The 25,115-nt window shown below is 37.2% G+C and overlaps 1 protein-coding gene across 2 annotated transcripts in view; it reads left to right on the forward strand.

Moving 5' to 3' along the window:
* TMTC2 (transmembrane O-mannosyltransferase targeting cadherins 2) overlaps positions 1-25,115 on the forward strand; it is a 437,325-nt gene that overhangs the window by 368,559 nt on the left and 43,651 nt on the right. For both annotated transcript variants that reach the window (XM_059186455.1, XM_059186453.1), the window contains one exon: positions 6,183-6,246. In XM_059186455.1, coding sequence (XP_059042438.1) covers positions 6,183-6,246 — 64 coding nt within the window. The remainder of the gene's footprint in view (positions 1-6,182; positions 6,247-25,115) is intronic.

Genomic DNA, 25,115 nt, shown 5'->3' on the forward strand with positions numbered 1-25,115 from the left:
TTTTATATATGTGTGTGACCCTAGCTTTGCCCTTTTAAGATTTTCCACACATTTTTATGTCATTGTTTATCTCAATTCTACTTCTATTCCTAGTATACATTTATCAATTAGAATTAAAATTTAGTGCTGCTTTGAGTAACTTAAGCTACACTTCAGTTTAGCTGTTAGCAAGAACCCGGGAAAACTCAGCTACTGTTCATTTTACTTTCATGTTATAAAGACAGACAGCTTTCTAGTTAGAATAAGAAGATGGGGGGCGCCTGGATGGCTCAGTGGGTTAAAGCCTCTGCCTTCAGCACAGGTCATGATCCCAGGGTCCTGGGATCGAGCCCCACATCAGGCTCTCTGCTCAGCAGGGAGCCTACTTCCTCCTCTCTCTCTGCCTGCCTCTCTGCCTACTTGTGATCTCTCTGTGTCAAATAAATAAATAAAATATTAAAAAAAAAAAAAAAGGCACCAGGGTGGCTCAGTTGGTTAAGGAACTGCCTTCGGCTCAGGTAATGATCCTGGACTCCCGGGATCAAGTCCCACATCAAGCCCTCTGCTCATCAGAGAACCAGCTTCTCCCTCTGCCCCTCTGCCTTTCATGCGTGCGCGCTCTCTCTCTCTCTCAAATAAATAAAATCTTTAAAAAAAGAAAGAAAAAGAAGATGGAGGAGAAGGACGAATGAGGAGCAGAAGGAGAAGGGGAGGAAGAGGAAGGAGCGGGGGAAAAGAAAGCCTATAAGTTATCTTAGAATAATTACTAAGACTTTAATAAAATATTGTCTTTTATATGAGTCAAACAGTAGTTACTATCAATATGAAATAATTTTTTCATATGAAATAATTTTTAATATAAAATTGACAATTTACAGTTGCTAATAATTGTAGTCTTCTAGCTGCAACTAGAGTTTTTATTTTTTATATTTTCAAGGAAGTAATTTTGAATTTAGCAACCTTAATTTTCACAGAATGTGTTCAAATGTATTTAAATATAAATGATTCTCTTAATCACACTCCCTCAAACATTTCATAGAGTGTATTAAGTTGTTACTTCACAATATCATTGATTCCCAAATTTCCTAGATATATCTTTTCTTTTAAGAATTTGGGCCATAAACCTGTGTTCCAAAAGATACTTTTCTATTATAAAATAATGCCAGGGAGGGGAATTAGATATATGAAATATATTTCTATATTTTTAACAGTTAAAAGTTTCATAGTCCCAGGTACAAAATGGAATTCTGTAGTAATGAGATAATAACATTTGTTTGTGACTTTCATTCCTGTTTTCACTCTAAACACACCTTTTTTGGGATAGCATAAGGACTGAATTTAAAGACTTTTAGGGATGCCTGAGTTGCACAGTCAGTTAAGCATCTGTCTTTGACTCAGGTCCTGATTCCAGGGTCCTGGGATCGAGTCCTGCATCGGGCTCCTTGCTCAGCAGTAACCTGCTTCTCCCTCTGCCTGCCATCCCTCCTCCTTGTGTGCTTTCTCTCTCTGTTTCTCTGATAAATACATAAATAAGTAAAATCTTTTAAAAACATAAAATAAATAAAAAATGAAGACTTTTTTAAGATAGCACAATTCAGTAATTTCTTGGGAATCCAAGGTTTACATCACAGTCCAGTTTATACTGGAGGCTGTTTCTACTTCCTTACCTTTCCTGGTCCTGAGATGCCACGGATGGGGTGAAGACAGGGAGGGCCCTATGTATATGACCAGCAGGAGTTGGCAATGAGATAAGAGCCCCCATCTGCATCTCTGCTTCATAAGTTTATTGTTGGTGTAGATGATATGAGACATAACTTTATGTTGACTCCTAAGGGTGGCATGTTAGATGGGAGTAGTCACCCATCTGGACCCAGTGCAGCTTCCTGGTATGAATAATTTGTATAACTCATTATCCCATTTCTGGCTTTGTAAAGTGTGTCTTGGTCAAAACACAAGGTTGTCTACATCTGGCCTGGGAGATTTCTTGGCAAGACCAACTGCTTTTCCCCTTTACCCACTTTCTGAGTCTTCTACTTGGACACATGGGAAACTTATGGTTGCCCTCCAAACCTAATTGTGACTCTTCCCTAAAAACAGGAGATGGTGGGGTAAGGAAGTGAGTATCCAGCACTCTTCTCACTCTCCCTCATTCCCTATTTCTTTGCCTTTCCTCTCAGTTCCTCCCTTTCCCCCTTTTTGGTGTACACGATGCAAACCACAATAGTGTATTTCATTCTGTTCTTAAAAAACTATCGTCTGCTCGATTTAGTCTAGTGAAGGGCACTTTTATCAATATGGGGGATGGAGGTGGGCGGGAAGTAAAACCTGTTATTGCAAACATCCTCCACATTCTTCCCTTTACAGATCTCATCTCTTACACTTAAATTGTGGCTTTTTTTTTTTTTTTAAGATGTTATTTATTTGACAGAGCGAGAGGCAGGCAGAGAGAGAGGTGGAAGCAGGCTCCCTGCTGAGCAGAGAGCCGGATGCTGGGCTCAATCCCAGGACCCTGAGATCATGACCTGAGCCGAAGGCAGAGGCTTAACCCACTGAGCCACCCAGGTGCCCCTAAATTGTGGCTTTTAAACATTATAATCAAAAGGCATGTTTTCTTCCTTTCTTAGTATTTGATGTAGAAATCGTTGGGGTAAACTGCCACCGAACAATGTATCCCATATCGTTTGACAGTATCTTAGTATATACAAAGATATCAGCACGATCCTGTGGTTCAGATACTTAGCTGTGGAGTCTGTGACCCAGATCTCTCATTTTCCAGCTATGTAACCTTGGGGGAGTTGTCAACCTCTCTAAACCTCATTTTTTTTTTAAAGATTTTATTTATTTATTTGACAGACAGAGATCACAAGTAGGCAGAGAGGCAGGTAGAAAGAGAGAGAGGAGGAAGCAGGCTATCCGCGGAGCAGACAGCCCGATGCGAGGCTCGATCCCAGGACCCTGGGATCATGACCTGAGCCGAAGGCAGAGGCTTTAACCCACTGAGCCACCCAGGAGCCCCTCTAAACCTCATTTTAACCATCTGTAAAATGGGAATAGTAATAGCACTTACTTCATGGTGTTTTTGGAACATGGAGTAATCAATTCCTGCTATTTTGTAAGTGACACATAGGTAGAGGGTTTAGAAGTTTTCTGTCTCAGAGAAGAGATAGTGAAGAAAGAAAGGATAGGGATATTCAGGAAAAATTATTCATTAGTTTCTCTAAATAAATTCTATCCTGATAGTTTTGGCAACCTGAGTCCTGCGGTCTGTGCTAACAATTCAGTGGTTGAGGTTCTTGAGAGTTCAAGAATCCCCTAAGCAACTAACAGAATATTGTTAATTTCCTTAGTTTTCAAATATTGATTAATGATTCCATCATTTTTGCAATGAAGATGTATTAAGCACTCCCGTGATGCTTCTTGCAGGCGAGTATAAAATACAGCATACCCTGTAAAGTGGACATGGACAGTCCATCATGAGTTTTCTCTCATCTAGAAAATAAAACAAGAATAGTAAATGAACATTCAGTGGGTAGAATTGACATACTCTTTCCCCTACTGTCCTAGAGTGAAAATTAATTTTCACAGTTATATGACAAATCTAATAAACTCTACTTTTTTTCTATTTCATTAGAATATCAATTCTACTCCTAGGTTAAGAAACTAAGCCTTCTAAACTAGATATTTCCCTTGGAAATTAAACCACTAAAGACAAAGAAGACTTTAAAAATGAACATTTTGGGGGAGAAAACCTTTTTTTTTTTTTTTTTTTTTTTTTAGTTTTATTGATTATTATTTTAAAGGCATGTCATCTAGCGAATTCCTCAGTTTCTCTTTGATCCGTGTCTACCTGATGAATTTGGGTATCCATAAAGATGAATATTAATGTTTGCTATGCTTTCCATGTTAGACATCTATTGGTTGATTTTGCTTCAAAGTAACTTAACTTCTTTGTAGTATTAAGTTACTCTAATTTCCTACCTCCCTGCCTTTTATTTTCCTCTGGAGAAAACCCTTCCAGGGCATGACCTAATGAATTCTGGTTCAAATTTCCAAATGAATTTGAACCAAAATGATTCTATAATTTGGTGGAGGGAACCTTCATTAAATACCCTAGCAAGGGAATTTTTACTGTTTCATACCAGACTAAAGTACTTTTCTTGACATTTTTAAATTGAACTTCCAACATTTATGAGAATATAAATTGCAACAGCACGTTGTAACTGTCATGAGTCCAGTAGAGCCTTAGGTCAAGGATTTTTACTTTCTCGGTAACCCCATTAAAAATAGCAGTGTTTCTAATTATTTTTCCTTTAAAAATTAGAAAAATATGTCCTAGTCTCCAGAGAGATGTTATCTTCAGTTATTCCTATTATTTATATGGTTGCATAGGATATGTCTTTATAGTTTTTATTCGCACTTGACCAAAGTGCAAATTCAATTTTATAGGCTAATGTACCTCCTCTTTTAAAGCCTGAATGTGATTTTCTAATTGAGGGAGTTAATTTTTGTTTCTCCTCTTTATTCCTGACCTCTCTGTCATCTTCTCACCTCAAAACTTCTTCCTTCCCCCCACTCCTGCCTGCCCTGTTTTGGTATTCATTTATTTTGTATTCAGGCATAATTAACATACAGTGTTATGTTAGTTTCTGGTGTACAATATAGCAATTAAATATAATGATTAATCATTTCTGTACATTAGTGCTTTTCAAAGTAAGTGTACTCTTAATCCCTGTATCTATTTCACCTTTCCCCTACCCAGCTCCCCTCTGGCAAGCACCAGTTTGCTCTCTAAAGGTATTTAAGTGTATGGGGGTGTGGTTGTCTCTGTTTCTTTGTTCTTTTGTTTCTTAAATTCCACAGGTGGGTTTAATCATATGGTATTTATCTTTCTCTCCCTGACTTAGTATTTTACCCTCTAGATCCATCCATGTTGTTGCCAATGGCAAGATCTCATCCTTTTTTATGGCTGAGTAACATTCCATTGAATTCTGTCAGAAGCTTCTTAACATCACAGGTTCAAAAGAAACTACTCCATTTCAACTTCAGACTCTAAGCCATTTACTATTATTGTTCACATTATAGGTGTGCTGTATGCATCTTTGGAAGTTGAATTTGACTTATTTTATAGCATTTCCATACTCTGCAAATAGAGTCACCAGTTACAATACAACTGCAAGAACTTCCAGCCTTTATTACCTGCCATCTATGAGGGTTTTATGAAGCAGCATTGTATGATTGAAAAACATACTGTGTTTATGATGGTTAACTGGCCAGGCTTCCTCAGGACCCTGAGATTTTATTTCTCCTGCTAACCAGTTGGCTAAACCTAGGAGTATCCCTTGAATTGCAAAAGCAGACAATGCATAAACTTCTTAAAATTCAGTGTGTATCTTATTTGTGTAAGTCAACAGCTTCACTCAGGGTATTTGGTGTTAGTCAAGAGAAACTGGCTATTTCAAGGATGACAGAATTCACTAAAGGCCAGAGAATATAGCTTGAATCAGCAGGAAAAAAAGATAGCCCTGGAAGGGGGAAGAGACAGGACATGTGATAGCAACTGTTTTACAGAAAGAGTCTGATCAGGATATAGCCTATTATTTCCACCATTGTCAGTAAAGGTAGCCATCTTTCTGTCTCTCATTCGGAAATGTAAGTCTCAAGCAGGAATATACAATGAGCTGAGGCTGTGTCATGGGTGCACGCTGGTGCAGACAGCAAGGAGAGGAAGAATCTCGCCTTTTTTTTTTTCCCTGTAGGTTGCACACAATGGAAGGTTCACCACCTAAATTGGAAAACAAATTGACTTGTAGATAGAGAATTTTTTGACATTTTATTTTTAAAAATCAAGATTTCTCTGGGATATCCAGTTGAAGCTAGAGAATCCCAACCCGAAAACATTATCTGGGTTAGCTTGGATAATAAAAATAACATTTCTAATTCTCAATACGTAAATTTAAACTAATAACAACTACTAAAAGGATTATGTTGAGATACTATTTGTAATGCCTTAAAGACAATAAATATATTGCATGCATTCAATTTAATGTATTTTATCTGCTTTAGGCAACTTACGGTTTGATTGGTATGATGGTAATATTTTTAAAAGTTAATATTATCTTGCTGCATAATGATTCTGGTTCACTTCTCTGAAATTTTAAAATAAATGATATAGTTTGATTTTTTTTTTTTTTCATCTTTAACAGACAGGCCAGCCTCAATGAAGCAGCCGAGAAATATTATGATCTGGCAGCCAGACTGAGACCTAATGTAAGTACCTTCCTAATGAGAAATATTACTCAAAGGGATAGAGTCACAGCATGTGATAGCTTTAGACATAGAAGCCTCATGATACTGGGCTGCTTCTCTCTGATCGCTTCTTCTGAATACTCACTAAATGGCTAATTCAACAATCCGCTCTCCCAGTCTCAAGCTTCTTTTCTTTTTGCAGAGATACAAATTGCTGTTTTCTATCCTGTGTAAAGCACCATACTGTATGGTTTTATCACTTGAATACAGGTTTTAGCATTATCAAATGCTTGGCATTTGGTTGCTTTTAAAATCAGTTCCCTGAAAGTGTTTTTTGCTATGGTGTTAAATACCTAAGGATTTCCTAACATCATAAGCTTTTTTTGATCTTTACATACACTCAGACCTCGAGCTGTGCCTCTGCCTCTTTGCACAGTCCTCATTTCTAATAACTGTGCTTTTCAACTTTATCAAGTATGTTTTTATTAGAATTTTTCCCTGGGTAGTCACACTTCCATAAAGTGGGATGGATATAAATTAGATCATTACTATTGAAATGGAGGAATCATTTATGAGAAAATAAGAACCAGTTTTATATCTATTTTCTAAGCATTTTTTTATTCACTGCACACCACTGACCTCCAGCGTGTTGCTTTCATTCTCATGCACACGGCCTGGCATTGCCCTCCAATGCTAAAGCCTTCTCCCCTTCCTCTCTAGGTCTTGACTGTCTGTCGAGAAATGTAATTTTGAAACAGTAATGAAAGTGCATATGTGATAAGACTAGAGATAGTGGGATAAGTCTCATTTCTATACAGTAACTCTTCCATTGGGCAAACATCTATAGAGTGCCTGCTTTGCCATAGGATACAGAGATTTCATTCCCTAGAAGACCACATAATGGAGCGGAGAACACTGAAGATACTCAACTGATTCAAATACAGTGTGGCAATTGCTACACAGAGGTATATACAGTCCTGTAGGAGCACGAAAGAGGAGAATTAATGCTCCCTGAATGCAACGCACAGGGGGTGTTGTTTTTTTTTTTGTTTGTTTGTTTTTGTTTTTTTGTTTTTTAAGCAGATACAACCACATGTAACCTTAGCCCAGAATGTCGATGTCCCCAGTTACATTAATTATGTGGTACTTCAAGAATTGGTGAGCTGTTGGCAACAGAAGAAAATAACTTAATAGTTATAATGGTAAGAACAATAACAGCTAAAATTTATTGAACACACTGATTATGCGTCAGACACTGTGCTAAGTACTTCATAGGAATTCATTTCTCATTCATTTCTCACAACAACCCACAGATATGTCTGTGGTCCCCATTCTGCCCAAGCCCAGAGAAACTAATATCTCACTCAGTATCGCAGTTGATAAGTGGGATCACATTGTAACCCAGGCCACTCAGTGCGTAACAGAGAGCTTGATGGAGAAATGCAGCATATTGAAGGCAATGTAAGCCAGAAGATTAGGAAATGAAAATAGTAACGGTCCTCTCATTTATGTATTCAGTAAATATTTACTGAGTACCTGTTAAATGCCAAGGACCATTCCAGTCACTGGATACTCAGAAGTGCACAAAATTGACCAGAGTCCCTGCCTCTTAGGAACTGACAGTCTGGTCTGAGAAGGTGAAGTAGAAAAATAAGTAAAACATATATGGTGTCAGACAGTGATAAGTGCTTGTGGATAAACAGATCAGGAAAAGGGAAGTAGGAGGCTCAGGGGGAGACATAGGAGACATTAGGAGGTGTAGCTTTGTAAATGCCTGAGGTGACCATCTTTGTATAGTGTTTATAGTGGTTGAATATGAGATCTTTAATTTTTTTTGAAAGATTTATTTTAGAGAGAAAGCGTGCATGTGCACACATGTGCAGGTGGGGAGAGGGCAGAAGGAGAGGGACAGGAAGACAGAGAAGCAGACGCCAAGCTGAGCATGAAGCCCAATTTGGGGCTTGATCTCAAGACCCTGAGATCATGACCTGAGCTGAAACCAAGAGTTGGACACTAAAAGGAATGAGCTACCCAAGTGCCCTGAGATCTTCATTATATAGCTTCATTCGCTGAAGGCAAGAATCAGAGTTTTTTTTTTTTCTTTCTTTTTTTTTTTTCCCTTCACACTGATTAATATAATGCCTATAACACACATAATAAGTACAATGTTAAGTTCAACTGTTACTCATTGAGTATCAGTCACTTAAGTGTCAGGGTTTTTTTTGTTAAGTAGTTGATCAAATGGTCTTCTTCAGCACATTATAATGGATTAGTGAGAAAAGAACTAGCTGAGCAATCTGACTTGACCTAAAAAAAAAAAAAAATGAAAAAGACACTGAGATATCCTAGATTTAAACCAGACTCATGAGATTGTTTATTTTAAATGGCTGGCCAAATCATAAAATCAATATTTAATCTCCCAATTTAATGCCACTTTTTCTGAAACCCCCCAAATTTCTTCATAAACATTCTGCAGCCTGTTTTTGAAAAATACGTTTATTCAAATGCTACTTCCTTTATCTAGTAACAATAAATTAAGTATTTTATGGATTGGATAGAATAGGAAGATCAAACTTAACAGTAAGTAAATGCTGTTACAATTATGGGTCAAGAAATGGGGTCTTTCCCTAATCTGTTTTATGAATTGGGTTTTGGTTCTCTGTATGTAATCTAGATAAGTAGGCTGCCACCATGGCAAGACTCATAAAGACATTGGCAATAATAGAAGGTTGTGTTCTGAACCAAGGAGACCTCTTTAAACAGTAGTCCATGTAACAATTTATTAGAAGTTAGCATCCAGTCCAAATTAAAGCATCCATCTAACATTTGTCTTGATCATAACTGTTCTTCCTTTTGTCTTAAGAACATCCTATGTTAGGGGCGCCTGGGTGGCTCAGTGGGTTAAGCCACTGCCTTCGGCTCAGGTCATGATCTCAGAGTCCTGGAATCGAGTCCCACATCGGGCTCTCTGCTCAGCAGAGAGCCTGCTTCCCTCTCTCTCTCTCTCTGGCTGCCTCTCCGTCTACTTGTGATTTCTCTCTGTCAAATTAATAATAAAAATCTTTAAAAAAAAAAAAAAAGAACATCCTATGTAATTTCTGTGCTTTCATAGAATAAATTTCAGTTCCCTGCTTGCAAAAGAACTTAGTAAACAGACTTCCTTTCTCCTTCTTTATTTCAGTAGTTACACTGTTTTTTCTACTTTTCTTGTCTATACAGTAGTCTAATCTTATTTTTCAAAAGGCATGTTCTTCTGTTTTTTGAATGTCCAACTATGACAATCAGGAGCTCTGTGTGGGAGACTCTGTGGGTGTTATAGCAATGTTCATGTCAGATCATGACTCTGCAAAGTAAATTTTGTGGCTATAACCCTGTGCACTACCACTTAATTATCATCATATTGAAAACATTGTTATCTGTGGAATATATTACTCTCTTAATAAAATACCCATTCTGTTTCTTTAGTACATCCATAATTAATTTCTTCATTTCTTTCTATTCTACAAAAGCCATATTTTTTCATATAGTTTGCTTTAAAGTTGCTAATGGACTTCTTGGAACATTTTAAATACAAAGAATTCCAGTGATCAAATGCTAAAGTAATCAAAGTCTAAATTAGCAAGCGCATGTAATTTTCACCGTTAGATTATGATATTGTCTCTTCATCAGAGATATTTAATACATTGTCATTTACTCAAGCATACAGTTAGAGAAATATATTTATTACTAAAATGGCACCATTACATTTTTTAATCCTATTTGGTTGATTTTTTTGGTGAGTAGGAGGGAATAATCTAACATTAAACCTCGTACTACACTAAAACATTTTTTTTTTTAAAGATTTTATTTATTTATTTGACAGAGAGAAATCACAAGTAGATGGAGAGGCAGGCAGAGAGAGAGGGAAGCAGGCTCCCTGCTGAGCAGACAGCCCGATGCGGGGCTCGATCCCAGGACCCCGAGATCATGACCTGAGCCGAAGGCAGTGGCTTAACCCACTGAGCCACCCAGGCGCCCTACACTAAAACATTTTTATAATGGAAAGACTCTTAACCAAAATTGCTATTTTTAAGTTTTTCACTTTTACCTTTTCATTTGTGTAAATAAAACTTATTTCTCTCTGGAGGTTACTTTAAAAAGATAACTCTGTCTTCTCTCTCACTTATGCACATCAAAAAATGCTGACTCCTGAGGACTAGAGGGAACATTTAAATGAAACAGTTTTTTTCCTCCTTTGGGAATTAAGCCAAATTCTGCATTAACTTATGGATTTTTAATTTTTTTTCTAATGTGAAGAACAGGAAATTTGCATAATACAAAGTCACCCAAGACTTGTGTTTGGCTTTTAGTGAACTCTAGAAGTTAGAGAGGGGTAATTACTAATGATCAGGTCTATATATCTTATATTTTTCTAGATGTTATTATTTTTAGTCTGATTTCATTTCATTTTGTTTTTTTTTTTTTTATCAAATTCCAGCATTGTGTAAGACTCTATGCTAAGTGCAGTGGCTTCAAAGTAGATTTCAAAGTTATGAAAAATTACCCTTGATCTTGAGAAATTGTATTATCTAATATGGGGAGGCAGTGGAGGAGAGAAGGCATGGATCCAAATCCTCACACTTTAGGGCAGTAAATAATGCTATATAATAAGTACTTTGTGAGTGATACAAGGTAGTGCTAGAAAAGTGTAAAGGAGAGAGAAATTACTTTCAGTTGGATTGATCCTAGAAGGCTTTGAGTCAGAGTAGGGAAGTTAGATAGTCATGAAATGATAGACTGTTTGTAGGCAAAGATTTTAGCTGGAGGAGGAGAAAAAATAGAATTCTGGCAGGTTGAGACCTATGCATGAATAAGGGCATGGAGCTGAGAAAACATGAACTAGGCATGAGAAATAGTAAGCAGACACATATAGCTTATATTGTCCGGGGTTAGGGGCAGAGAGGACTACTGGGGGAAAATAGAACAAGAAATGAAGATAAAACCAGAAGAAAGGCATTGGATGCCATGTCAAGAATTAGGAGTTTGTATTCCAGAATTATGTTGAACAGCATGACATAATGAAAGTGATAATTTTGAATGGCCATTCATATTTTGAAATGAAGAATGTGGGTTGCATTTGGGAAAGTAGAGTTGGAAGAAGGTGCCACCTTGGGAAAACCAAATAAAAGTTATTATAATATTTTTAAGCAGAAGTCATAATCTAAAAGAAGTACAGAAACAAATTGCAATGAAAAAGAATATGCAGAGGAAATAAGATTATTTGATGGGGTACAAATAGGAAAACTAGTTGGCCCAATGAAATGTTCTAAAATTCTGAGTATAGGGTGGCTCAGTGGGTTAAAGCTTCTACCTTCAGCTCAAATCATGATCCCAGAGTCCTGGGATGGAGCCCAGCATCGGGCTCTCTGCTCAGCAGGGAGCCTGCTTCCCCTCCTTCTCTCTCTGCCTGTCTCTCTGCCTGCTTGTGATCTCTGTCTGTCAAATAAATACAAATCTTTGAAAAAATAAAATAAAATTCAAGGAAAAAAAAATGTTAAGTTTGGACCAAGCAGATTCTGAGTGAGAGATATGATATTATAATTGTCCATGGGATATTCCTATCAAGTAGGCAGTTGAGGGAGGCCAGAGCTAAGAATAGAGATGTGGGAGTTATTTGCAAAAAGGAGACACTGCCAAAGGAGTGGTTAAGATGACCAGGGAGAGATGTACAGAAGTAGAGAAGGGAGATGATTTCAAACCCCTGGAAATCTCTGCATTTGGAATGTAGGATATGAGACAATGATAGAACATAGAAATCAGTGTTAATGAGCAAGTCTCACTGCTGCTAAAGGCAAAGGAAAACAAAGACTGAGAATTTTTGCTGACTTCAGAGAATAAGATGCCCTTGACTACCTATACTGAGTACAACTTTGTGCAGGTGACGTGGGCGGAGTTGGTAATGGGTTCAGGAAATGGAGAACTGGCAACAGAGAGTGTCAAATGATTCTGTAAGTTTGAAGATAAATGAAAGAGACAGGGTAATAAGAAAGAAGCATTAAGTGTATATTTATCAAATATTAGAGGTAGGTGGTAAGAGATGTGAATGTTTCTAAATATGAGATGAAGAATGTGTCCAAGTAGAGGAGAGAGCAGAAACATACCAAAGATCTTCAAAGATCATTTTCTCCTTAGGGACTGAAGAACAGAAAGTAGACTGAAGATATAAAGGGTGGAAAATTAGAAATAGAGGGGCATAAGCTGAGGTAGTAAATTACTTCTATCACAGTTACTTATCTGCTAATGCTGTGGGAAGAGGAGAGAATTTGAGGTCAAAGACCTGTGAACAGCTGTTGTGCTGAGGTGCACGGCAGATCATAATTGACATAGGTCTGGCATATCTATATGAGATAAATACCAATAGAAGTACAGTTTTGTAAGATATATCATTAAGCCATTTGTCATTTTGTGATAATTTTTTTACTTACTTATTTTTTTTTTTTTTTAAGTAGGCTCCTCTCCCAGTGTGGAGCCCAACACAGAATTTAAATAAAATGAGAAAAAGTGCACCTGAGCTGAGGGGAGGGTATGTGCTATGGTGAGTGCTGTGAATTGTGTAAGACTGAAGACTCACAGACCTGTACCCATGAAGCAACAAATAATACATTATGTGTTAATTTAAAAAAATAAGAGAGAGAGAGAGAGAGAGTCGGATGCCCAACCGGCTGAGCCACCCAGGTGCCCCCTTTTGTGATAATTTTAAATGAAGTTCTGAAATCACCAACAGATGAGTTCTTGTTTTGAGCCAACTTCTCTGACTTTTGTGTCAGATGTTACAGTCAGAGATTTAGATCTCTAAGATGTATAGTATTTCATAAATGTTCTATCATGTGCCGTTATTACATATGAAATAAAGGGAAATCTGTTCCAAGGATCAGATTATCCAATAGGAAATTACATATGTACATTATACCTTTCCTAGGCACTTAGAGCATAAATTATTTTAAAGTGTTATTATAAAATTAAAGCCAGTGTTATCCATTTGGGCTCTTCAGCAATGATTTTAAGTCAACGATAAAATGAGAAATATGGGATTCAAAGAAATGAGCTTCTATGTAAGAGTTGCAGCTGTGTTATGAGATAATCAACATTTTTATAATGTATGAATTTCAGTGTGGACTACCCTTTTTATGAAAAATGTGGTGGGGTGGGAGGGAGGGTGAGAGGAGATGGCTGCTCATTGGAAATAACCACTAAGGCTGGGATTGGCTGGTGGGGGGGCCGCAGTTAAGAATTAATCATTTGGGCAGTTATTGATGGATGGGATAGAAAGTATTTTGAAATAGCTATTTACTGATGGGAAAGATATTCTTCCACCCTAACTAGAACAAGAGACCATAAAATTAAGTTAAACAGGACAGATTCAAATTTGACCATGTAAGAGATTTTTGGTGGGGAAATTACTGAGATTGTCCTTTCGTTGGGGGAAAAAAAAAAAGGGACATTTAATAATACTTTGTCTGGGAAGCAGTTAAACCACATTTCTGCTTGTAAATGGAGGAAGAACCATATGGCCTGTTCCAGAAGTTTCCACAACCCTCTGTGATGTGGGAAAATTATATATCATGTGTCTTTTGACTTTAAGACATTAATAATATGTGGATCCCAGAATCACCATACTGACTTCATGAGTAAAATGTGCTTTCACATTGCACATATAATTCCCACTCTCACTAGTGATTTCAGTTTCAAATACATCTCTACATTTTACAGTGAGAAAATGGAATGAGGGATGTTGACAAACCCAAAATAAACTGGTTTCAATCAAGAGAGAAATTGCCATTAGTTTTCCCCCTCGTTTTACCTGGTTTTATTAAATGGGCCCAGAGATATCATCGAAATGAGACTTGTTTATTCACAGGTATGTAATTAAGTCAACAAACACTCATTCTACTTCAGTTCATAAACAACCTTCATCACATCGATATGTATATTTATGCACACATCAGGAGAAATAAGATATCTAATTCTTGTCTAATTTCACCAACATAGATGCTCGCTTCCCTGATAGCTTCATTTACGCCAAGATCAGTTTTTGTCCTGTCCCACCTGGGTCTGTCTTCAAGCTCCTTTCCACTGTCGATCTTCTTCCCCATTTAGATGGTGTAGTTCTTTCCTCTAACAAGTTACAAAGTCTAGTTTGGGGTACATTTACCTCTCTCTGCTTACATGGTACTGTGTTTTGTATTGTACTTCCATTTTGAAAATGTAAGGTAAACCAGAAAAAAAAATGTATGTCTGAAGTGGTTGTTTTTTTTTTTTTCTGTTTATTATCTTGTACAAGTCTCCATGCTTGGAAGATAAAGATGATTATTAGAATGCACTTGTTTACTGACTGTTGGTGTGGGATAGGTTTCGCCTAGCCTGGGATCATATAGTTGGCCTAAACTAAGCTGTATTTACAATTTTTCCATACTTGGGGCATTGTTATTCATCACAGTCCACATGCAATCATCCTTAAACATGAGTTTTTGAATGTGTGTATGCACTCTGTGTGTGTTTCAGAATCACAACCAGAAAAGGATGGGTTGGGGAGGAGGTGTGAGGCACAGGCAGGAACATAAGGGGCTCTTGGCTATAAAGAAAATCAGCTTGAGTACTTTAGGTTGGGGAACATCAAAACCTCTGGGAAATTCACTTAATTATGTTCTCTGATTCCAAGCATGTTTATTTTTACTCACATTTCTTTGTGGGGGTATCCTTTGCATGGATTTATAACTATAATTGTTTGAATTGTGGGACCACACACTAAAATTGTATTTAGTTCCTTCTCCAGAGTAACTGGATTCCTGGCATTTTCTGGGAAAACTCAGCTAATCTAACCACAGTGGTCCACAATGCTACCTGGGAGTATCAAGTGGGGGGGCTGGGAGGTGCCACCATCAGAAGGATGTGCCCTCCCCCCACCCCAGTCATCACATTTTTCATAATCCCCTTCGGTTATTTCGACAGCTGGTTTCCTCCATTTCTATTATCCTTATAGGCATCTATGTTTCTGATCTTGGCTGATCTCACGGGGCTATGTTTTTCTAAATATATACTGAAACATTAACCAAAAGCTATGTTTGTGTATGAATCTTTATTCCCTCTTTCTTCTAATTTTCCCGTAACATCTCACCACCTTTTTTGGTTTCCTTGTTTTTTCCTCTACCCCTAACTGCTTGATATCTATCAGAACTCTTACATATTTATATCTGCAGATTATATTATTATATTTGATCATAAAGACAAGTAAAAGTTGGGCAGATCCTGAAAAATTAGTAAATTGGTAGATTATTTTCTTATGAAAGCCCTATGTCCTTGTTAAAGAAAAATGATTATTGATACTCTTTTTAAAAAGTAAGCAAAACTTTATTTAGGATGATTAGTCACAATGGGGGGAGAGATGGGGTGTCACCTCAAATACAGTAAAAACACTGGGGATTTATAACCAACAAGCGTGAGGGATGAAGAACTTGTTCAGAGAGCAGGGGTGGAGAGATTCTCACTAAGTGAACTTAGCAGGATTTTTGCTATGGCCTCAGAGAAGACCCAAGGACCAGGCCTACTCAAAAAGAGGGCTCAGAGGAGCCTGTGTCTCTCTTTGGTCAAGGAGAGATGTTTTTATCCTGAATGACATTATAAATGCTATTATAAATGCTAAATTTCCTATCACTGGATAATATCAGAATCAAGAGTTTTTCTTTATCACTTGAGAAGAATTTATTTAAATATGTATAACATAATCTTTGCTAACAAGCAGTAGAATATATGGCTGAACAGAGTGACATTTTTAAGAGGGGGGAAAATGTGTGTGCTACACAATTTTTCAGTCTTTGTCTTGTAATCATCTGTTATTTCCTTGAATATCAAGTAGCAACAAGTGGCTACTGTGATACTCAGGAGTTTTAGAAATGACCCTGAACTACATTATGGTTACATCAAAAATTAAAACTGTAGAGAACTCAGTTTCTTAAGAACAGGAGATTTATATTTGACCAACTCTCTCATCATTCCTGTTTGGTTTTCATCTCCTTTTTTCTGTTTGTTTGTTTTCACTTTCTTAAATGGTTTCCACTGAAATAAAGCTCAGAAATGCAGCTTTACAATGTGTGCAAATTTTTTTTTTTTTTTAAGAATAAATGGGAAGTTAGAGCAAATGTGGTGTCAGGAGAGCTCTGTGATAAGAGAGTTGGATTTAGTTACACGATGATTAAATTGGTTTCACCTGAAAAGTAGTTTAGGAATTTAGTAATGCTGAATTTTAAAGATAAGCAATTTTGAAAAAAATATTTATTAAAATGATTTGCCAAATAATATATAGGAGATACTTCTAACAATTCATGACTAAAAAAAAAAAAATTAAGTGCTTAAATTACATGAAGAAATAATAAACCGTGTTTTTGAAAGTGTGATATGACAGATTTCAACAAGTTCAAGAATGGATGTTAAACATTATCACTATCTCTATCCATCACTTTTTTTTTTCCTTATTGCTCATTCTAAAGTACTCTATCCTTATCTACTTAACTATTTGATCAAAGAAGAGACAGCTGAATCTTCCTCATGGAATCTATTCTTATACCAACTTATTTCTTGATTCCACTTGTAATTTTCATTGGTTGTATATATAAGAATACTGATAAAACCCACTAAAACAAACACCTTAAAATCCTCAACATATATTACAGTTTCCTGTGTGACAAATTCTTTCTCTTACATATATAGTACATTTTCCATTATAGTACCAGAAACCAATAATTGTTTTCTCTTTTTTCTTAACAAGTTTCAACTGTCTTTTCCCAAAGGGTTATACTATATGCTAAATTTTTGTAATCAAAAGGGGTTTTTTTTTAAGATTTTTTTTTTAAAATGTATTCATTTAGAGAAAGAGAGACAGCCTCAGTGGGGGAAGGAGTAGACAGACAATCTCAAGCAGACCCTGTGCTGAGCACAGAACCCAACACAGGGCTTGATCTCAGGACCCTGAGATCATGACCTGAGCTGAAACCAAGAGTCAACTGCTTAACTAACTGCACCACCGAGGAGCCCCTAATCATGGGCTTCTTCTTATTTCATTGGCTCTACTTTCGCTTGTAACCACAGCTGTGCTATCAAACTATCAGCAAATCAGACCTGCAATAATAAGTAAATTCATAGTATGGGTTGATATATCTCCATCATGATTAGTTGCTTTATTAAAATGATACCAGACATGACAAAAAACTATTTGGAAAAATATCAGTATGAAACCAATAAAAGACCAAAAGATTTTAAAGATGTGTTTCTGTAGGTCACTCTACTTAAATTCAAAATACATGGACATCTATTTTATTTTTTCAATGGACAAAGAGATTCCTATTAAGAATTTATAACTTCTCACTTAAATTTAGTTGTCTCTACTTTAATATCTCATTTTTTTTTTTGATACAGCATCATTAGACTTGTATTGAGAGCAATAGATTCCTCAGGTCTTTGGGATGGAATTATTTTGCTACTCAAGAATTATTTACTTTAATTGGTCTTAGAAATCTTTATTGGAGACATGTGCATATGCTGAGTTTTTTATTCATCAAATAATATGACATTATCATTTTATTTTATAATATGCTGATTGACACAGTAACTCCCAAACGTTTGCTACTTGTAGGGAAATTTTATGGAGATCAGATGATGGATAATACCCTAAGCACTGTATGATTTTATCAGTGCTTTAAACCCATTATTTAAGGGCACCTGGGTGGCTCGTTGGTTAAGTGTCTGCCTTTGGCTGAGGTCATGATCCTGGAGTCCTGGAATTGCGTTCTACGTGGGGTTCCCTGCTCAGTAGAGAGCCTACTTCTTCCTTTCCCACTTGTGTTGTCTTTCTCTCTCTCTCTCTCTCTCAACCTCTCTTTCTCCCTCTGGCAAATAAATAAAATCTTTAAACCCATTATTAACATTTGAATGTGTATAAACTGGGTGTCCATGTTTGGATGGTAGGTACATTTTTCACATATACCTAAAGATGTAAAAAGAAAAAAAAAAGAGCATTCTCCTAAATGGGAATAATAATATTGAGAGGTTTAAAAGTTGATAACTACTCTAGGTCTGTATTTCTAGGTATAAGTCTATTGATTATTTGAAAATTGTGTCTAACTTGGGCTCTAGAAAATTGTCATTTTTTTCTTCAATGAGATAATGTCAGCCTAATAACATCTATACTAGTTTGACATTCAAAGTTAAGTTCTACCACATTTTTTAAATTAACATACAATGTACTATTTGCCCTAGGGGTACAGGTCTGTGAATCATCAGGCTTACACACTTCACAGCACTCACCATAGCACACACCCTCCCCCATGTCCTTAACCCAACCACCCTCTCCATATCCCCATGCCCCTGGCAACACTCAGTTTCTTTTGTGAGATTAAGAGTCTCTTATGGGGGAGGTGCCTGGGTGGCTCCATGGGTTAAACCCCTGCCTTTAGCTCAGGTCATGATCTCAGGGTCCTAGGATCAAGCCCCACATTGGGCTCTCTACTCAGGGGGAGCCTGCTACCTCTCTCTCTCTCTCTCTGCCTGCCCCTCTGTCTACTTGTGATCCCTCTCTGTCAAATTTTTTAAAAAAAATCTTTAAAAAAATTAAAGAGAGTCTCTTATGATGTGTCTCCCTCCTGATCCCATCTTGTTTCATTTTTTCCTTCCCTACCCTCCAAACCCCCATTTTGCCTCTCAAATTCCTCATATCAGGGAAATCATATGATAATTATTTTTCTCTGGTTGACTTATTTTGCTCAGCAAATACCCTCTAGTTCCAACCATGTTGTTGCAAATGGCAAGATTTCATTTCTTTTGATGGCTGCATAGTATTCCATTGTGTATATGTACTACATTATCTCTATCCATTCATCTGTTGCTGGACATCTAGGTTCTTTCCATAGTTTGGCTATTGTAGACATTGCTGCTATAAACATTCGGGTGCACGTGCCCCTTCAAATCACTGCATTTGTATCCTTAGGGTAAATACCCGGTAGTGCGATTGCTGGGTCATAGTGTAGCTCTATTTTCAACTTTTTGAAGAACCTTCATGCTGTTTCCAGAGTAACCACGCCAGCTTGCATTCTCACCAACAGCATAGTAGGGTTCCCCTTTCTCCACATCCTCTCCAGCATCTGTCATTTCCTGACTTATTAATTTTAGCCATTCTAACTGGTGTGAGGTGGTATCTCATTGTGGATGTGATTTGTATTTTCCAGATGCCGAGTGATGTGGAGTACTTTTTCATTTGTCTGTTGGCCATCTGGCTGTTTTCTTTGCAGAAATATCTGTTCATGTCCTCTGCCCATTTCTTGATTGGATTCTTTGTTCTTTGGGTGTTGAGTTTGACAAGTTCTTTATAGATTTTGGATACTAGCCTTTATCTGATATGTCATTTGCAAATATCTTCTTGCATTCTGTCAGTTGTCTTTTGGTTTTGTTGACTCTTTCCTTTGCTGTGCAAAAGCTTTTGATCTTGATGAAGTCCCAATAGTTCATTTTTGCCCTTGCTTCCCTTGCCTTTGGCAATGTTTCTAGGAAGAAGTTGCTGCAGCTGAGGTCGAAGAGGTTGCTTCCTGTGTTCTCTTCAAGAATTTTGATGGATTCCTCTCTTACATTGAGTCTGTCTTCATGTGTGGTGTAAGGAAATGGTCCAGTTTAATTTTTCTGCATGTGACTGTCCAGTTTTCCCAACGCCATTTGTTGAAGAGACTGTCTTTTTTCCACTGGACATTCTTTCCTGCTTTGTCGAAGATTAGTTGACCAAAGAGTTGAAGGTCTGGTTCGGGGCTCTCTATTCTGTTTCATTGATCTATGTGTCTGTTTTTGTGCCAGTACCATACTGTCTCGATGATGACAGCTTTGTAATAGAGCTTGAAGTCTGGAATTGTGATCCCACCAACTTTGGTTTTCTTTTCCAACTTTCCTCTGGCTATTCGGGGTCTTTTCTTGTTCCATATAAATTTTAGGATTATTTGTTCCATTTCTTTGAAAAAAATGGATGGTATTTTAATAGGGATTGCATTAAACATGTAGTAGCTTTAGGTAACATAGACATTTTCACAATATTTGTTCTTCCAATCCATGAGCATGGAATGCTTTTCCATTTCTTTGTGTCTTACCCAATTTCTTTCATGAGTACTTTATAATTTTCTGAATACAGATTCTTTGCCTCTTTGGTTAGGTTTATTCCTAGTTATCTTATGATTTGGGGTGCAATTGTAAATGGGATTGACTCCTTAATTTCTCTTTCTTCTGTCTTTTTGTTAGTGTATAGAAGTGCAACTGATTTCTGTGCATTGATTTTGTATCCCAACACTTTACTGAATTCCTGTTCAAGCTCTAGCAGATTTGGAGTGGAGTCGTTGGGGTTTTCCACATAAAGAATCATATCATTGGCAAAGAGTGAGAGTTTGACTTCTTCTTTGCTGATTCAGATGCCTTTATTTTCTTTTGTTGTCTGGTTGCTGAGGCTAGGACTTCTAGTACTATGTTGAATAGCAGTGGTGATAATGGACATCCCTGCCATGTTCCTGCCCTTAAGGGAAAAGCTCTCAGTTTTTTCCTATTGAGAATGATATTCGCTGTGGGTTTTTCATAGATGCCTTTGATGATATTGAGGTATGTAGCCTCTATTCCTACACTTTGAAGAATTTTGATCAAGAAAGAATGCTGTACTTTGGAAAATGCTTTTTCAGCATCTATTGAGAGTATCATATGGTTCTTGTTCTTTCTTTTATTAATGTATTGTATCACATTGATTGATTTGCAGTTGTTGAACCAACCTTGCAGCCCTGGAATAAATCCCACTTGGTTGTAGTGAATAATCTTTTTAATGTCGGACCCTATTGGCTAGTATTTTGGTGAGAATTTTCACATCTGTGTTCATCAAGGATATTGGTTTGTAATTCTCTTTTTTGGTGGGGGTCTTTGTGTGGTTTTGGGATTAAGGTAATGCTGGCTTTATAAAATGAGTTTGGAACTTTTCCTTCCATTTCTATTTTATGGAACAGTTTCCAGAGAATAGGTATTAATTCTTCTTTAAATGTTTGGTAGAAATCTCCTGGGAAGCCATGTGGCCCTAGGCTCTTGTTTCTTGGGAGACTTTTGATAACTGATTCAATCTTCTTACTGGTTATGGGTCTGTTCAGGTTTTCTCTTTCTTCCTGGTTTAGTTGTGGTAGTTTATGTGTCTCTAGGAATGTATCCATTTCTTTTAGATTGTCAAATTTGCTGGTGTATAGCTGCTCAAAATATGTTCTTATATTGTTTGTATTTCCTTGGTGTTGGTTGTGATCTCTCCTTTTTCATTCATGCTTTTATTAATTTGGGTCCTTTCTCTTTTCTTTTTTGGTAAGTGTGGCCAGGGTTTTATCATTCTTTTTAATTTTTTCAAAGAACCAGCTCCTAGTTTTGTTGATTTGTTCTATTGTTTTTTAGTTTCTGTTTCCTTGATTTCTGCTCTGATCTTTATTATTTCTCTTCTCCTGCTGGGTTTAGGCTTTCTTGGCTGTTCTTTCTCCAGCTCCTTTAGGTGTAGGGTTAGGTTGTGTAGTTGAGACCTTTCTTGTTTCTTGAGAAAGGCTTGTATCACTATATACTTCCCTGTCAGGACTGCCTTTGCTGTGTCCCACAGATTGTGAATAGTTGTGTTACCATTATCATTTGTTTCCATGAATTTTTCTTCTTTAATTTCCTGGTTGACCCATTCATTCTTTAGTAGGATGCTCTTTAGCCTTGATATATCTGAGTTCTTTCCAACTTTCCTCTTGTGACTGACTTCTAGCTTCGGAGCATTGTGGTTTGACAATATGCAGGGAATGATCCCAACTTTTTGGTAGCAGTTGAGACTTGATTTGTAACCCAAGATGTGATCTGTTCTGGAGAATATTCCATGTGCACTAGAGAAGAATGTGTATTCTGTTGCTTTGGGACAGAATGTTCTGAGTATATTTGTGATGTCCATCTTGTCCAGTGTATCATTTAAGACCTTTATTTTCTTGTTGATCTTTTGCTCGGAATATCTGTCTATTTCAGTGAGGAGGTGTTAACGTCCCCTACTATTATTGTATTATTGTCAATGTGTTTCTTTGATTTTGTTATTAATTGGTTTATATAATTGGCTGCTCCCATGTTAGGGGCATAGATATTCAAAATTGTTATATCTTCTTGTTACACAGACCCTTTAAATATGATATAGTGTCCTTCCTCATCTCTTATTATGGTCTTTGGCTTAAAATTTAATTTATCTAATATAAGGGTTTCCACCCCAACTTTCTTTTGATGTCCATTAGCATGGTAAATTGTTGTTCACCCCCTCACTTTTAATCTGGAGGTGTCTTTGGGTCTAAAATGAGTTACTTGTAGACAGCATATAGATGGGTTTTGGGGTTTTTTTTTGTCCATTCTGATACCCTGTGTCTTTTCTATTTTGAATTGCATTTAGCTCATTTACATTCAGGGTAACTCTTTAAAGATAGGAATTTGGTAACATTGTATTGCCTGTAAGATGACTGTATATTGTCTCTGTTCCTTTCTGGTGTACTAGTTTTAGGCTCTCTCTTTGCTTAGAGTACACCTTTCAATATTTCCTGTAGGGCTGGTTTGGTGTTTACTAATTCTTTTCATCTTTGTTTGTGCTGGAACTTTTTAACTCTCCTTCTATTTCCCGTGAGAGCCTAGCTGAATATAGTATTCTTGGCTGCATGTTTTTCTCATTTAGTGCTCCAAATATATCATGCCAGTCCTTCCTGGCCTGCCAGGTCTCTGTGGATAAGTCTGCTGCCAATCTAATATTTTTACCATTGTATGTTACAGACTTCTTGTCCTGAGCTGCTTTCAGGATTTTCTCCTTATCACCAAGACTTGTAAGTTTTCCTATTAGATGATGGAGTGTGGATCTATTTTTATTGATTTTGAGGGGGGTTCTCTATGCATCCTGGATTTTGATGCTTGTTCTCTTTGCCATATTAGGGAAATCCTCTACTATAATTCGCTCCAATATACCTTCTGCTCCCCTCTCTCTCTCTTCTTCTTCTGGAATCCAAATTCTCCTATTGTTTTGTCTTATGTTATCACTTATCTCTCGAAGTCTCCCCTCCTGTTCCTGTAGTTGTTTGTCTCTCTTCTGCTCAGCTTCTTTATTCTCTATCATTTGGTCTTCTACATCACTAATTCTCTCTTCTGCCTCATTTATCCTAGAAGTAAGAGCCTCCATTTTTTATTGCACTTCATTAATAGCTTTTTAAATTTCTGCTTGGTTAGATTTTAGTTCTTTTACTTCTCCATAAAGGACTTTCATTTGTCCAGACAGTGTTTCTCTGATATGTTCCATGCCTTTTTTGAGCCCTGCTAGCACCTTGAAAATCGTCATCCTGAACTCTAGATCTGCCATATTACCAATGTCCATATTGATTAGGTCCATAGCCTTTGGAACTGCCTCTTGTTCTTTTTTTTTTTTTGTGGTGAGTTTTTCAGCCTTGCCATTTTATCTAGATAAGAATATATGAACTAGAGAATAAAATACTAAAAGGGGGTAAAAAGAATTTTTTTAAAAAAATTAAAAAATATATATATATAGAGAGAGAGAGAGAGTAGACTGGTGAATAGAGCAGAGCCACTCACTTGATTTTGGGTGTATTTTGGTCTCTTAAAAGAAACTACCCCCCCCAAAAGAAACTGCCTCCCCAAATTTTAAAGAATAATAAACTTACATATATACAAAAATAAGGGTAAACATGATGAAGTGGAATATGATTGTAAAGGTGAAAATTTTAAAAATATTCTGAAAAAGAAATTTATAACATAAGTTGGTTGGAAAAAGAAAAAAAAGAATGTGGAGAGAATTTTCTCAGGCTGGATTCTAGAACAAAACTGTGTGCTAGATTTAGGGTACATTTTAATCTATTAGAAGAAATTGTATCCCAGCTTTTTTTAGAAGAAAAAACCCTATATGTATACAAAAAATATAGTTAGATACACTGAAAGATAAAATATGACTATAATGATGAAGGTTTAAACAGATTTTTTTTAATAAAGGTATTGTTAAGATAAACTTGTGTAAAAACATTAAAAGAGGAAAGAGGAAAAGTTAACAAAATTAGAATAAGAAAAAAATAAATTAAAAAAATTAATTAACTTTGCAAGACCAAAGAATCATGGACAGATAGCCATGAATTCCATGCTTTGCTTTCCCCTCCTTGGAATTCCGCTCTTCTCTTTGATCAGTGAGCATAGTTTTGGTTGGATGTTTTTGCTGATCTTCTGGGGGAGGGGACTGTTGTAGTGATTCTCAAATGTCTTGGCCCGAGGCAGAATTGTGCCGCCCTTGCCAGGGGCAGGGCTACGTAATTTGCTCGGGTTTGCTCTTTGGAGTTTTTGTTCCCTGAACACTTTTGGTAGAGCTCTGGAGGATGGGAATGAAGATGGCGTCCTCCCAATCTCCAGCCTGGAGGAGGCAAGAGATTGGGGCCCCACTCCTCCGTGCACCCTTGGAGAAAAGTCACTCATATCTCCCTGGCCTCCGGCGGTGCTCTGAGCTCACCTGGCCTACGACCGAGTGTTTCTGTCTGTGGTGCACAGCCCTGTTTGGAGTCTCCGAACCCAGATTTTGCCTCCAGAGGAGGAAGGTGAGTCTCCGTGGACCTGTCACTTGTCGGGTCCCTGCTCAAAGAGTGGCCTGACTGTGCTGCAGATCACAGCTTAAGGGAACCCGTTGCTGAGAGCTCACTCCTTGGCTCAAACTCTATAGCTGGCTTCCCTGCTCTATCAGAGCAGATACCTCCTAGCTGATACCTGTGAGGTATCAGAGATACCTTGTAGCCCTGCCACACTCAGACACCCCCCCATCCTTCTGT

This window comes from Mustela lutreola, chromosome 8, assembly GCF_030435805.1.
Source record: "Mustela lutreola isolate mMusLut2 chromosome 8, mMusLut2.pri, whole genome shotgun sequence".
Taxonomy (NCBI): Eukaryota; Metazoa; Chordata; class Mammalia; order Carnivora; family Mustelidae; genus Mustela; species Mustela lutreola.